This window comes from Bubalus kerabau, chromosome 6 (genome assembly GCF_029407905.1).
Source record: "Bubalus kerabau isolate K-KA32 ecotype Philippines breed swamp buffalo chromosome 6, PCC_UOA_SB_1v2, whole genome shotgun sequence".
NCBI classification, from domain to species: domain Eukaryota; kingdom Metazoa; phylum Chordata; class Mammalia; order Artiodactyla; family Bovidae; genus Bubalus; species Bubalus kerabau.
Genome location: NC_073629.1, coordinates 120043469 through 120057326, shown reverse-complemented (window position 1 = coordinate 120057326; position 13858 = coordinate 120043469). Strand labels below are relative to the sequence as shown.

The 13858-nt window shown below is 45.4% G+C and overlaps 1 protein-coding gene across 2 annotated transcripts; it reads right to left on the bottom strand.

Annotated features, from left to right (window-relative positions):
* Positions 1-403: 403 nt before the first annotated feature.
* Positions 404-13264, bottom strand: LOC129655776 (olfactory receptor 12-like). Of its 2 annotated transcripts, none has more exons than XM_055586618.1 (4): positions 12943-13264; positions 7467-7576; positions 6961-7076; positions 404-4807 (listed from the first exon to the last, which is right to left on the bottom strand). In XM_055586618.1, the coding sequence occupies exon 4, from the start codon at positions 4801-4803 to the stop codon at positions 3853-3855; it is 951 nt and encodes a 316-aa protein (XP_055442593.1). In that variant the 5' UTR covers positions 4804-4807; positions 6961-7076; positions 7467-7576; positions 12943-13264; the 3' UTR covers positions 404-3852. The 2 variants fall into 2 exon arrangements, with proteins under 2 accessions (XP_055442593.1, XP_055442594.1); XM_055586619.1 differs by lacking the exon at positions 12943-13264 and adding an exon at positions 12505-12821.
* Positions 13265-13858: the final 594 nt, after the last annotated feature.

The window sequence follows — 13858 nt, the reverse complement described above, 5'->3', positions numbered from 1 at the left end:
ACAAAATTTAGCAAAGTGTCGATATATAAAATCAATACATTAAAATGAGAAGCACTAATATGCACTATTAATGAACTACATAAAAAGGAATTAATAAAGCCAATCCATTTACAAAAATATCAAAAAGAATAAAATACTAAGGACTAAACTTAGCCACGGGGATAAAAGACTTGGGGATATAAAACTAGAAATCATAGCTGAAAGAAGTTAAAGATATTCAACATAAATGAAAGATATCCCAAGTGCATGAGTCGGAAGATGAAAATATTACCTGATGTGTTCTGAGATTCAGTGCAACCCTTATCAAAATCACAATGTTATTTTTTCTAGAAAATGAAAACATTTTAAATTCATATAGAGTCTCAGGGAGGCTATATGACAAAAACCAACTTGAAAAGAAATTTGGGGGTCTCAGACTTCTTTATTTCTTAACATAAAAGCTACAGTAATCAAAACAGTATGGTATTGGCACAAAGATAGACTGGTTGAACAATGGGGCAGGACAGAGAGCTCAGAAGTGAACCTTCATGGTTTTAGTCAAATGACCTCCAACAAATGTCCCATGGAGAAAACACAGCCTCTCCAACAAATGTCATTGGAAAACTAGCTGTGTATGTGCACAAGTATAAAGCTGGCCCTTTACCTTGCATCATGAACAAAAACCACCTTAAAATGGAATGAAAACCTAAATGGATGAGCCGAGTGTCTTAAATCCATGGAAAAAACATAAGAGAGAAGCTAATAGTCTTAGATTTAGGCATGGTTTCTTGGATATGACATCAACAGGATATGAAACAAAAGTGAAATAGACATGTTGGATGACGTCAAACTTAAAAACGTGTTCATTGAAGACTTAAATATTAATAACAGTGTGGAAAGGCAAGCTGTGGGGTGGGGAAAACGTTTGCAAATGTCTAATAAGAGGATAATATTTGGAATACATAAAAATTACTAAGTTAAGCCAATAACCGTATTTAAAATTTTCATATTACTCGAAGGTATTTCTCTAAAGATGATCTACAAATTGCCAACAAACATATAAGAAAATGCTCAAATCACTAACCATTAGTGAAATAAAAACAATAAAGAGATAATACTTTACAATCATTAAATGGCTGACATGAAAGAGAAAAGAACATGTGTTGGCTATTATGTGGAGAAATTGCAATGATTTTGCCCTGTTGCTGGGAAGAAAAATGGTGCATCTACTATGAAGAGTAATATAGGGTTCTTCCCAAAATTGAAAAAGAATTATTATATGATGCAATAAAACATCTAAATAGATACTAAAAAAAGAACAAAAAAAAAAAGAAAAGAAAAGAGGTAGTCTGTCTAAGAGATATTTGCATGCCCATTTATATAGCAACACTCTTCTGCATAGTTTAAAAGTGGAGGCAACCCAAGTGTTCCTTGGTGGATGAAGACGGAAACAAAATATACACATGTGATGGAATACTCTTCAGCCTTAAAAAGGATGGAAATACAGTCAGATGCTTCAAAATGGCTAAATCTTGAGGACACTATGCTAAGTGAAACAACCAAACCCCCAAAAGACGAATGCTGTAGGTTGTACTTTTCTGGAGTATCTGAAGAAGTCACATTCGTTAGGATAGAAAGTAGAATGGTGGCTGCCAGTGGTGGAGATAATGGGGAAACAAGGAGTTATTGTTTAGGTGCATGGAGTTTCAGGATTGCAAGATCGGAGATCTGATTTACAACAAGTTCAGAGATCTGATTTACAACAGGGTGACTATGCTAAACACTACTGAACTGCACGCTCAAAATTAGTTACAACAAAAAATGCTATTGTTTTGGATTATAAAAAGGTAGAAACTTATAAAAGTTAGTAAAGAATCAACATCAAAACTACAGTAAGGTCTTGAAATATAATGGGTTTATTTTCCGCTTAAGGAGAATAAAAAAACTAGAGCTGCATCATGCATATTTGGGGGTTCAATGACTAGTTAACACTGAACTCAAATTGGAATCAGGCAGTAGGTTAGGTGTGAACTAAGAACCTACTGTGTACCAGCAGCTTGCAAACCATTAACAGGATAAAAAGCCAAATAAACCACTTCTGACACCTTACAGTGATCTTCAGTGTAAAGATCAACCAGGGGTAAAGCCAACCTGTAGGGTTTTAAAAATAATTCTCTTTAAGAGTGTTTGAGAATTTCTACTCAATCTAAAATCAGACAAGCTTTCCTGATTTAGTCAAATTTAGAATTAAGGGTCTTCTAAGATCCACAGATTCCTTTCTGTTTGTACCATTAAATGGACATAATGATGAGATATCTAGAGTCGCAGACAACATATTGTGCTTTTTCTTTCATTTACAAATTTAAATGAAGTATTCCATGGAGTGACAAAAATAAAATAGATGAGAGAGAGAAAGAAGGAAGGAAGAAAGATGAGGAAAAGAGGAGGAGAGTGAGGAGAATAAAAGAGATGAAGAAAGAGAGAGTATGAGATAGAATTATATAATAGCATGAGATGATAAAGAGGCATGTCATTTGGGAATGGAAAATTGTAGGCACTCCTCAGAGTGAAGGCATTATGTGAGAGGAATACAGTAATCTATGGAAGGCTTTGAATTAATTTTGGAGCCCAAAGATGAGACAATGGGATCAAGAATCCAGAAGGGTCCTTGGATTATCTACCCCTTCAGTAATGGTGATCAACAGTCTGATGACTTGCGTGTTCTAGCCCCTCACCCACAGTTCTCCTGAGCAGGAGAGCAGGGAGATGGAGAGCTGTAATCAGAGGCAGGGCACATCCCCACTGACCATATAGGGTGCAGACCATACCATGTCCAGGGGACCACCTTCTGGTAGTGACCATGGGAGTGGATGACTCTAGGGAGCTATGACAAGGAGGCCATTGGGCTCTGAGTCCAGGCTGTGTGTTGAGTCCAGGGAGCAATGAAGATGGAGCTCTGAACAGGCAAGTCAGGATTGAGGGTCCAGGCTACCCTGGGGAGAGTGGGACAGAGAGCAGGGAGCTGTGCTCTCTGCCAAGAAAGTGAACCTTCCCTCTCTAACTCCTGCCTCTACAATAGATACCAGGACCTTCCTCCTTATTCAGAGATACCTGTGCTAACAAAGCACCATATTCTGTGGTCTTAACTAGCCAGGACACTGTCACCTGCCGGGCTGGGTTGTGAAGGATCAGTAGAACTATGGATGTTGGGCATCCCTGGGGCTCCTAAGGGGAGAAACCCAGGACAGGGAGCACTAGGAGCATCTAAAGCAGGAGCAGAGGTGTTCCCTGCTGCCTTGTTGGGTGGTAGCATCAGTGAACAGAAGGGGGAGGGGAGGAACAGCCCCCTGCAGCACTGAGGGAAGCATGGTCTTCCTGACTCCCCGTAACTGACCCCCATGTTATCACTATGGAAGGGGCAAGGCTGAGCCTACCAATGCCCCCCTTCTAGGTGGCTGAGGGGGAATGCAGAGCACATATTTACATGGATTCAGTGAAGTGAAGTGAAGAGGAGGCATCAGAGTTTGTGTAGTTTCATGTCTTCAGTGAAGGATGTTGAATTCGGACACATATGCTATTTCAGAGACTCTGCTCACCACTCTGCCCACTCTGTTACCCAGACTTTGAGCTTGGAGTCTTACCCTTTAAGGATATTAATTTTCTGTTGGCAAGTAAATGCCTTATTCATTTTTCATCTCATACTTGCAGTTATTTTTTTGTCCAGGATATGCTTCCAAGAAGGATTAAATAAAATATAGGATGAAAGAATAAATTAAATGAATGAGGAATTAATTCCTCAAACTAAACCCAGGGCCTCCTCCAAAGCCCTGTTATCCTGCCCTCAGGAAAACCAGTCTCTGCAGTCACCCTCCTTCACGTGGCTGTGTGCTTCTGCCCCAGTCTCCACAGGGCATCCTTCACGTCCTTGTTTCTCAGACTGTAGATGAGGGGGTTGAGCATCGGGATGACCAGGGTGTAGAAGACAGAGACCACCTTGCCCTGCTCCATGGACTGCAGAGCTCCCGGCTGGGCATACATGACAAAGATAGTCCCATAAAGGAGGGACACGGCTGTCATGTGGGAGCCACAGGTGGAGAAGAGCTTGTGTCTCCCTCCTCCTGAGCGCATCCTCAGGATGGTCACTGTGATGTAGCCATAGGAGACGAGGACCACAAGTATGGTGCCCACAATGATGAGGCCACAAATGCTAAACAAGACCAGCTCATTGATCATAGTGTCAGCACAGGCAAGCTTGAGCAGAGGCAGCACATCACAGAAGAAGTGGTTGATGTGGTTGGGGCTGCAGAACGGGAGAGTGAATGTGAAGCTGGCCTGCAGGATGGAGTTGAAGGAGCCCCCACAGTAGCAGCCCAGCATCAGGAGGGCACAGACTGAGGGGCGCATGGAGATGGGGTAGCGCAGGGGGCTGCAGATGGCCACAAAACGGTCATAGGCCATCACGGCCAAGAGGAATCCCTCAGTGGTGATCATGGTGGAGAAGAAGAAGAACTGGGTGGCACATCCTGCAAAGGTGATGACCTTGGTCGACGACATTAAATCAAACAGGGCCTTGGGGTAGATGACAGATGAGTAGCACAAGTCCAGAAAGGAGAGGTTCTTGAGGAAGAAGTACATTGGGGAGTGCAGACGGGCATCCAGCGTGATGACCACGATCATGGTGAGGTTCCCCAGGACGTCCACCAAGTACAGAACAAGGAACAGAGCAAACAGCAGGACCTGGGTCTGTGGGCCACCCCCAAATCCATCTAGCACAAACTCCTGCGGAGACATCACTGACAGGGTTCCATTACCATAGGGTGACATGGCTCTTAGCAAGGCAACAAGCGGCAGACAGCAGAAAGCAAGTGGGAGCAAATGAGAAGGAGCAGGTCAAGGTCACAAGGTTGCATTCTTTTGGAGAACAGGATCCCCTCAGTGACCCACTGCCTCCTGACTAAGGGACAACTAGATACACACCTTTCTTCTAGGTGAGCTGTAGACATAACCTGAAACACATATTTCCTCTAATTCACCAATTCCTAAGTATGCTTGGACCATAAAAAAAGACAGGCACCAAATGATTGATACTTTTGAATTGTGGTGCTGGAGAAGACTCTTGAGAGTCCCTTGGGCTGCAAGGAGTTCAAACCAGTCAATCCTAAAGGAAATCAACCCTAACTATTCATTGGAAGGACTGATGCTGAAGCTCCAATACTTTGACCACCTGATGCAAAGAGCCAAGTCATTGGAAAAGACGCTGAGGCTGGGAAAGGTTGAAGGCAGGAGGAGAAGGGGGCAACAGAGGATGAGATGGTTGGATGGCATCACCGACTCAATGGACATGAGTTTGAGCAAACCCCAGGAGACAGTGGAGGACAAGGAAGCCTGGCATGCTGCAGTCCATGGAGTCTCAAGGAGTTGGACACGACTTAGTGACTGAACAGAACAACAGAGTATGATTGGAGCACTCACTCTGTGGAGGACGCCCAGTGTTTGGTAAGAGATGGTGAGAAAGTCAATTCCTAGGCAGGTTGATAAGAAGTCTGGGGTCCCTGAGGAGGAGAGAGGGGTTTGGGGCTCTCAAAGAGGAGATAGGGGTCTGGAATTCTCAAGGAGGAGGAAAGGACAAGCGTTTTTTTCCTACATTCCTTAGTAAGGGTTATATAACAACAGTGTATCCTGCTTGAGAAACTTGAGGACAGTTTCTCCTTCCTGAAAACCTTCTGGCTGAGCCTGTTATTTTAAAAATGTAAATTATGGGAGTGGGTCTAGTAAGATCCTTACAACCTTGAGACAGTCTTTTGATTTATTGTAAAACCAATATAAAAGTACATAACTCCCTTGCTTAGACTAGTGAGGGGGGCACTCTCCATCCCTCTTCTGATGTCTATGTCAGAACCTTTCTCTGGCCCTTTTCTTACTTTAATAAAACTTCGCTACGCAAAAGCTCTTTAGTGATCAAGGCTGGCCCCTGGTCCCAAAGCTATATCTTCTTCTTCAGAGATCATGAATCCGACATTGTTCACTGTAAGCTATCATTCTGGGGCTTCGTCCAGGATCTTCAGGACAACATAAGAACCCTCAGAGCTCTAGACTCTGCTTTCTCAACATGCACATTTTCTGCTTTACTTTACCAACTCTTCTGTGTGCTTTTGTGAACGAATGACATGCCCCACGTGAAGCAAGTGATGAGCCCTGCTCTGTGGTTTCACAGTGCTGTGTAATGACTGATGGAAGCCCCAGAAAGGGGAACCTTGTCGGGGGTTTATATCAACCTGCCAATGCCAAGAGACACCCAACATCCCTGCGAGGGTAGCAGCCAGAGTTGGGCAAAGCGTGTGGACCAAACTTTCCTTTCTCAGTTACCTTTTCCTGGTTTCGTTGACCATTTTGTAATTGCTTGGGGAATTAAACCTACTAACATAATCTGTCAGATCATAAACTTTCAAGGGACTTGTGATCCATGCTGCTATTGTGTACTTTTACTTAGACCCCCTCTATAGGAGTGCTTAGCCTTGCTAGAAAGTTACTAGGAGCATATATGGAGCAAGGGGGAACTCTCGGTCCAGCAGCATGTTCGGGAACTAGGCAGAACTCTAGCTCCAGGAATATCTCTCAGGCTAGAGGTCACTCCCTTGGCTGTCTGCCTCAGGGACCAGAGTCCTAAAAGTGAGTCTTTGTCATGGCTGTGCCTCCACCCAATGTGGATAGAAGCGCTGCTGGTGACCATGAGGTTTTTGAGGACACAGACCAGGAATTGCAGGATCTGGTCAGATTGGAAGTGCAATGGGCTTCTTCCTTTGCTAGTGCTGTTAGTGGACCAGGGGAATGAACGGGAAGGATTGGTCCTAGAAGCTTGAGGACAAAATTCACGTTTTCCTCACTGGCCAACCCTCCACCACCTCTTTTACTATCACGAATACTAGCGTGGTGACGCTCAGAAGGGACGTCTTGATCGTTGTTCATCTCTTCGTGACTCACCGCTTCTACTGCAGTCAGGATTGTATTCAGGAATGTGAATGGGCACATGGAACACTGATGCTTCCCATAGCAGTCCCAGCTTGGGCAACATTGCGGGACAGCTACTCTGTTGCATTCTGGGTGGCAGTAGAGAAAAGGACAAGTGAAACAAAGATCTTGGTGGTAAGGAGCTAGAAATCAAGCTGGGATGCCATCAGGTCTACCCCTGGTGCATCTCCACCCCTCCTCAGTGGAAGAACCGGGAGGGATGAGTAAGGCGCCTGTGTGGGTAAGGGACAGACTACGTCTGACCAGGGAAAAAAAGCTTCAGTGGAAAGTCTGTCTACACCCCCATTTAGAGCAGGGAGGGATGCCTCTGATGGAAAGAAGCCATGGCTGTGGATGCTGCTTTTTTCTCTCTTACAGATGGGAGGTAGCAGTTCCAAAACCACTCCTTTAAAACGTATTAAAAAAAAAAAAAAAAAAAACTGGGATGAGTTTGATCCCTACAATTTAAAAAGACATACCTGATCTTCTTCTGTGATATTGAATGGGCTCAGTATCCTTTGGAAGACAGGGAACACTGGCTGGTTAAAGGGTCTCTCAATTATGACACTGTTTTACAACTAGACGAGTTCTGTAGAAAACAAGAGAAAAAGGGTAGAAGTACCATATGTGTGGCTCTTTATCTCTCTCTGAGATATTCAAGACTTGGGTTCCAAGGGTGCAGATTTGGGTGTTAAACCTTCAGTTCCCCCCAGTCCTCTTACTTTGCCCCTGCATCTGGGGTTCCCAACTGAACAGGCTGAGAATCAGGACACCCTTCCAGGAGGGGTTGCTTCAGTCTAGGTAGAAATTCACACAGTTCCAATTGTGGTCATGACTATTTAGAGGATCCAAAAAGTACATAGAAGTCTTTATGGGACTAACTTTACTTTATGAGCTTACTTAGAGAGATATAATACATGTCTTGGGACAGATGCTGACTCCTGATTTGAGAGCTCGAGTTCTGAGGGAAGCTACTACTTTTGGAGATGAATGTCTTGAACCTGAGATAAGGGGAAAGAGGGAACATGAAATAGGCCTCCCCCCTACTGGGAGCCAAGCAGTTCCCACGACAGAGCCAGACTGGGACTATAACATGGCTAACTGGGATCAGAATCACTTTGCCAGACATATTCTTGAGAGACTCAAGCAAATACACACTCAGACTTTATGCTAATTTGGCTGACATAGAGCAGGATGAGAAGGAAACTCCTGGCAAATTCCTAGATAATTATGGGAGGCTCTCTGCAAGTTTACTGACGTTGATCCTGTAACTGCAGAGGAGGAACGATCTTAAAAGATGGATTTCTCACTCAGTTGATTCCAGATACCTGCTGTAAGTTACACAAACAGGCATTCAGACCAAATCAGCCTTTAGAAAAACTGTTGCAGCTGGCTCAGACAGTATATTACAGTAGAGAAATGAGGATAAACGACAACAGACAAGAACCAAAGAAAAGACCCAGGCTCTAGTGATGGCTGTGAGAACTGCTATGAATCAACCTGAAGAGAAAAGTGCCCAGAGGGACCCAGGTGAAAAGGGGCGGACTTGTTATCACTGTGGAGAGGAGGGGCATCTCAAGCGGGATTGCCCTCAGGCATCTACGCCGCCCCTGGCTCCATGTCTGGTCTGCAAAGGACCACGCTGGAGGAGAAACTGCCCTCTGAGGCATAGGCCCCAGGAGTCAGACTTTCAGGACAATCAGGACTGAAGCTGCCCAGGGTCCCCACACAACCCCCCCATCCTAACAGCCCTTGAGGAACCCTGGGTATTAATAACTGTGGAGGGCCAATCAGTCAATTTTCTTTTGGACACTGGGGCAAATTTCTCTGTCCTCACTGAAGCCCCTGGCCTGCTTTCCTTCCAATCCACTACCATCATGGGACTATCTGGACAAGCCAAATATTATTTCAGTCATCCTTTAGGCTGCAACTTGGACTCTGTACTATTTTCTCCTGAGTTCCCATTCGCGCTGGAGTCTCCCTCACCCTTTCTGGGGAGGGATACACTGAGCAAGGTCCAGGCCTCCGTTTTCATAAATGTGGAGCCTGCTCCTTTTCTCCCATTAATTGAACAAAATGTAAATCCTAAAGTGTGGGCTGATGGAAAAACTGTGTGTCGAGCACAAAATGCTGTTCCTGTCTTTATCAAGCTCAAAGGTCCTCACCTATTTCCACATCAAAAGCAGTACCCACTGAAAGTTTAAGGAAGGGTTAAAACCCATCACTGAGAATTTAAAGGAGCGGGGGCTATTAATTCCCTGTAACAGTCCATGCAACACTCCTATTTTGGGTATAGAAAAATCAAATGATAAATGGAGACTAGGTTTATGAAAAATAAGATTTATGAATAATCTCATTATCTCATAATAAGATTTATGAATAATAAATGAGGCTGTGGTTCCTTTTCCTCATGTGCCAAAAACAAATGGATTTTCTTGCTCACAGGTCTGGGTGGACACTTTTACTGGGTGGACTGAGGCCTTTCCCTGCTGTAGTGAACAGGCTAAGGAGTTATGCACATTTTGATCCCTGAAATTATTCCCAGGTTCCGGCTGCTGCAGAGCCTCCAGAGTGACTATGGCTCCACCTTAGAGCTGCTGTGAGTCAGTGGGCGTCAAAAGCTTTAGGAATAGAATACTACTTATACTATCACTGGAGACCCAGTCCTCAGGAAAGGTTGAAAATCTAATGACATCATGAAGAGACAGCTGCACAAATTAACCCAAGAGACACAGGAAAATGGGCTTAAAATTCTACCCATAGCTTTAATGAGGGCTCGAGCTGTCCCCCAAAAGGAGGGACTGTTCCCCTTTGAATGTATTTATGGAAGACCCTTCTTATGCACAGACATTGTTATAGACCCTGAAGCCTCAGAATTAACTATGTGACTCAGCTTTCAGCTTTTCAACCTCCTCACCAATTGATGGCTTCCCATGGTGGGTTTCTCCACTTCAGGGGAAGGACTTTCTTCAACTCTGTGAAAACCTTCACCACCAACAACAATCATATGTGATGCCTCTTCTTGATCTGATGGCATCTAACAATCCTAAGATGGACTGGTATAACTTAACTAAGGACATAATGTGACTTTTAATTTTAGAATTAAAATTTTATGTTTTAACTTGGTTTAATGACTATTTTGCCTTACATCTGTAACTGTAAAGTGAGGTTTGTTTCTAAGCGTCTGAAAGCTTCTAAGTTACAGATGGCTGTCCAGGTTCCTACAATTGCTGCAGCCTCCCCCAACTATTACTGGGGCCCCTGGTCAAAGACCCTGCTATGAGGGTTAGCAGAATATGTTGCCTCAACAGTTTAGGGACTATGCTCCTCAACAGCAGGAAGTAGTTATGGAATGAAAACGATGCCCCTTTCCCTTGGAAACATAATTCTCCTAAAATATAAGGGGGGAATGAGAGAGTCAATTCTTAGGCAGGTTGATAAGAAGTCCAGGGTCCCTGAGGAGGAGAGAAGGGTCTGGGGTTCTCAAAGAGGAGGCAGCGGTCTGGAATTCTCAAGGAGGATGGAAGGCCAAACTTATTTTTTTTCTTCTATATTCTTAGTAAGGATTATATAACAGCAATGTATCCTTCTTGAGGACAGTTTCTCCTTCCTGAAAACCTGGCTAATCCTGTTATCATAAAATATAAATTATGGGAGTGGGTCTAGTAAGATCTTTACAACTTTAACACATTCTTTTGACTTATTGTAATAACTAATTAAAAAAGTATATAACTCCCTTTCTGAGACTAGTAGGGGGGGCACTCTCCATCCCCCTTCTGATGTCTATGTCAGAAACTTTCTCTGGCCCTTTTCTTACTCTAATAAAACTCTGCTACACAAAACTCCTGAGTGATCCAGGCTGGTCCCTGGTCCCGAACTTAAATCTTCTTCTTCAGAGATCATGAATCTGACATCGTTCACCATAGGCTGTCAATGGCTTAAGAGGCCCTGCTGAGCTGAGAGTCTCCAGCATAAAGATGGCTTCCATCTCCTTGTCATTGTTTTGCAGGACATGCTGTCCCTTCTCACGGGGATGGTCCTGAGCTGTGCCATTCCCGCACTGGCTCAGATATCTAATCCTGCACTTCCACCCCTATTTTACTCATTCTTAATTTTAGAAATCATTAAGCACCTGATGCTATCAGGAACTGACCCAGTGATGATTCTAACTCCAGGCCAGTCCGGGAGCAGATCAGGGACCAGCCCTCACCAGGCTAATGTGGAGCTATGTCTGCCTCTCCTGCAGACCCTGAGAGACAGACCCTATGTCTCTCAGCACTTTTGTCTCTGAGGTAAGACTGTCGTGGCAAACATCAACAGAGCTTTCCACATTCTTGGGAATCTAAGGGTTCTTTCTTAAAATGCCTAGAAGTTGGACAATTTGTGGAGAGGGGACAGCCCAGTTCCATGGTCTGAGAACAGCAGGACAGAGGCTGGGACACGTTCAGGACATGAGCAAATCCTCCCTGTCCTTACTCCCATGCCCCTGGTGCCTCGGCACATCCCCTGAAGTGATTGCTTGGAGCCATGGGAGCCACCAACACGGTCACATCTGCCTCAATGTTTGAGTCCTCCTGCTGAGTGCTGCTTCCTGTTCCTGTCACAACCCAGGCCTCCCTTGTCTACGCTGGACAGGGCTGACCACCACACTCACATGGAGCATGGGGACAAGCTGTATGATGGCCAGAGAAAATGCTTAGAGGAAATCTATCCTAAATAGGAAGGAGTGTGGAAGGCAGGGGACACAGAGCTACGGGGCCCCGAAGAAGTTGAGGCGATTAGTGAGAGGGTGAGGTCAATCAGCTTTAGAGCAGTTTCATATTTTCTAGAGGTGAGATCTTTGCCATCCTGGAACTGGCTGATTTTGGCGGGAGTGAGCTCCCTGGGAGTCAGGGTGTGCAGTTGGAGCCCTGTTGGTTGGGGGCTCCTTGAAGGAGCGATGACCTTCCCAGCCTGAAGTTCTCTTAGAAGGAGGTCTGAGAAAGTTCACTCTTTCCAACAATAGAAGTGTGGATGACCATGAAGGTTATCCAGGTTTCCTCTTCTGGCAGACTTGAGTCCAACCCTCACGTGAGAGCAGAGGGGACAGTCTGGCTTGGGACAGGCAGGGTTCACTGTGATATGTGTTTGGAGCTGCTGCTAAAAGCGGAGTTGATGGTCTGCCCTATGCTCCATGGCCAACCACCCTGGCCTCCCACCCCTGGCCTGTGCAAGCAGTCACATTCATCATGACCAAGCTTTTCTGTCCAACTCTGCTTACCCCCTGGTCATACGCACAATAGATTCACTGTGACCAGAGGGACTATCTTTTCCCCACCACCCCAGGCTGGCTGTCTGCTCCTGGGGTTCCCAGCTTCCTGTTTCTGTTCTCTGTTTCCCAGGGCTATTTGTCCACCTCAGGAGCCTCGGGTCATCAAAACAGTGACCGTTAGGGTGCCTGGGGGAGCACATGAGGAACAATTTGCATTTTCATCTGGGAAGCCAATCTCTCAGTTTGCTTTATGGAAACATACTCACACATTCCCTTGGCTGTTGAGATGAGCCAGAGTGGCTGCAGTGCTGGCTTCACTGAATCTGTGAGCTGAGCCTGAGAAATGCCTTAAGGGGGTGAATCGGAATAATCCAGTGCTGTCAGAAGCCTCTGCTTGTAATGACTGGGTCCTGAGTCCTTTCCTAGTATATCTAGTTATCATGTGTGTCTGAGGCCCTACAGCAGCAGCAGCATCTAAGACCCGGTCAGAAATGCAAGGTCTCAGGCACTGAATTTAAGATCAAATTTATTCAAGACCCCCTGATTATTTCTACTCTCATTAAAGATAAAATCCACACTTATATAACACCTCCTGATTATTTCCACTCTCATTAAGGTTCAGACCTGTGGCCCTGACTGATCTTGCCCAGTGCAGTGAGAGGTAGGGGGTCATGTTGTTCGGAGTCCAGGCTCCCAGGACTCACCTGTCAGTGATGCTGCCCACGCCTGCTGAGTGATGACTGCAGCGCTCCTGTGACGTCAGGAGGGGCATGGCTCACCCAGGACCCTGTGCTCCCGGGGAGGACTCCTGACCCAGGTCCGTGCTGACGATAATGACGTGGTGTTGAGGATCCTGCTCCCTCCTTCACCTCTGGCGTCCTGTGCAGGGACATGGGAGTGAGGAGGGGGCAGCAGAGAGCACCTGGGGTACCGGTCAGAGGCAGGCCATGTGCTCCAAGTGCCTGCTGCAGGAAAGTCTTGGGTCTTGGTGTAAGCAGAAGATGAGACTGGCTCAATTCTACCTGTTACCCTCAGCTGGGTAGTATTCATGGCACCTGCATCTTTGGATGACTCTATTCGAAGATGCTCTCCACCTGGCACAGCTGGGATTTGAGGCCTCAAGTGGCCAATTAGCATTAACTTGAGCTCTGAGTACGCTGGGACTCCCAACTCCTTGAGTCCCTGAAAGATGCAATCCTGTGGCTAACCTTCCTTTGATACATCTCAGCCCAAAACAGGAGGAGCAGGAAGCCTGAAATTCCTCTGGGAGCACTAGGGTCCACCGGGTGAGAAGCAACTCAGAGGGACCCAGTGGCCCTTCTTGGAAAGGTCTCCTCAGGCTGCAGGTGTGACCTCCTGGCCCACACCACACCATTCTCCTTTGCTTCATCCTGGCGTGTTGGTGTGACAAAGAGTGATGTGCAGGACTCTGTGTCTGCAGAAGCAGCACAACCCTCTCTAAGTCATAATATGGTCCTTCCCTCATTGCAGGTCGAGAACATGTATCTCTTAAAATATTTTAATCCTGCACTGAAAATCAAAGCCAATTTATAAATGTGATATATGATTATTAGAAAAGTATAGGAAGTATGAGAGTAAAATCCTGGAGAAAGTTGTGTT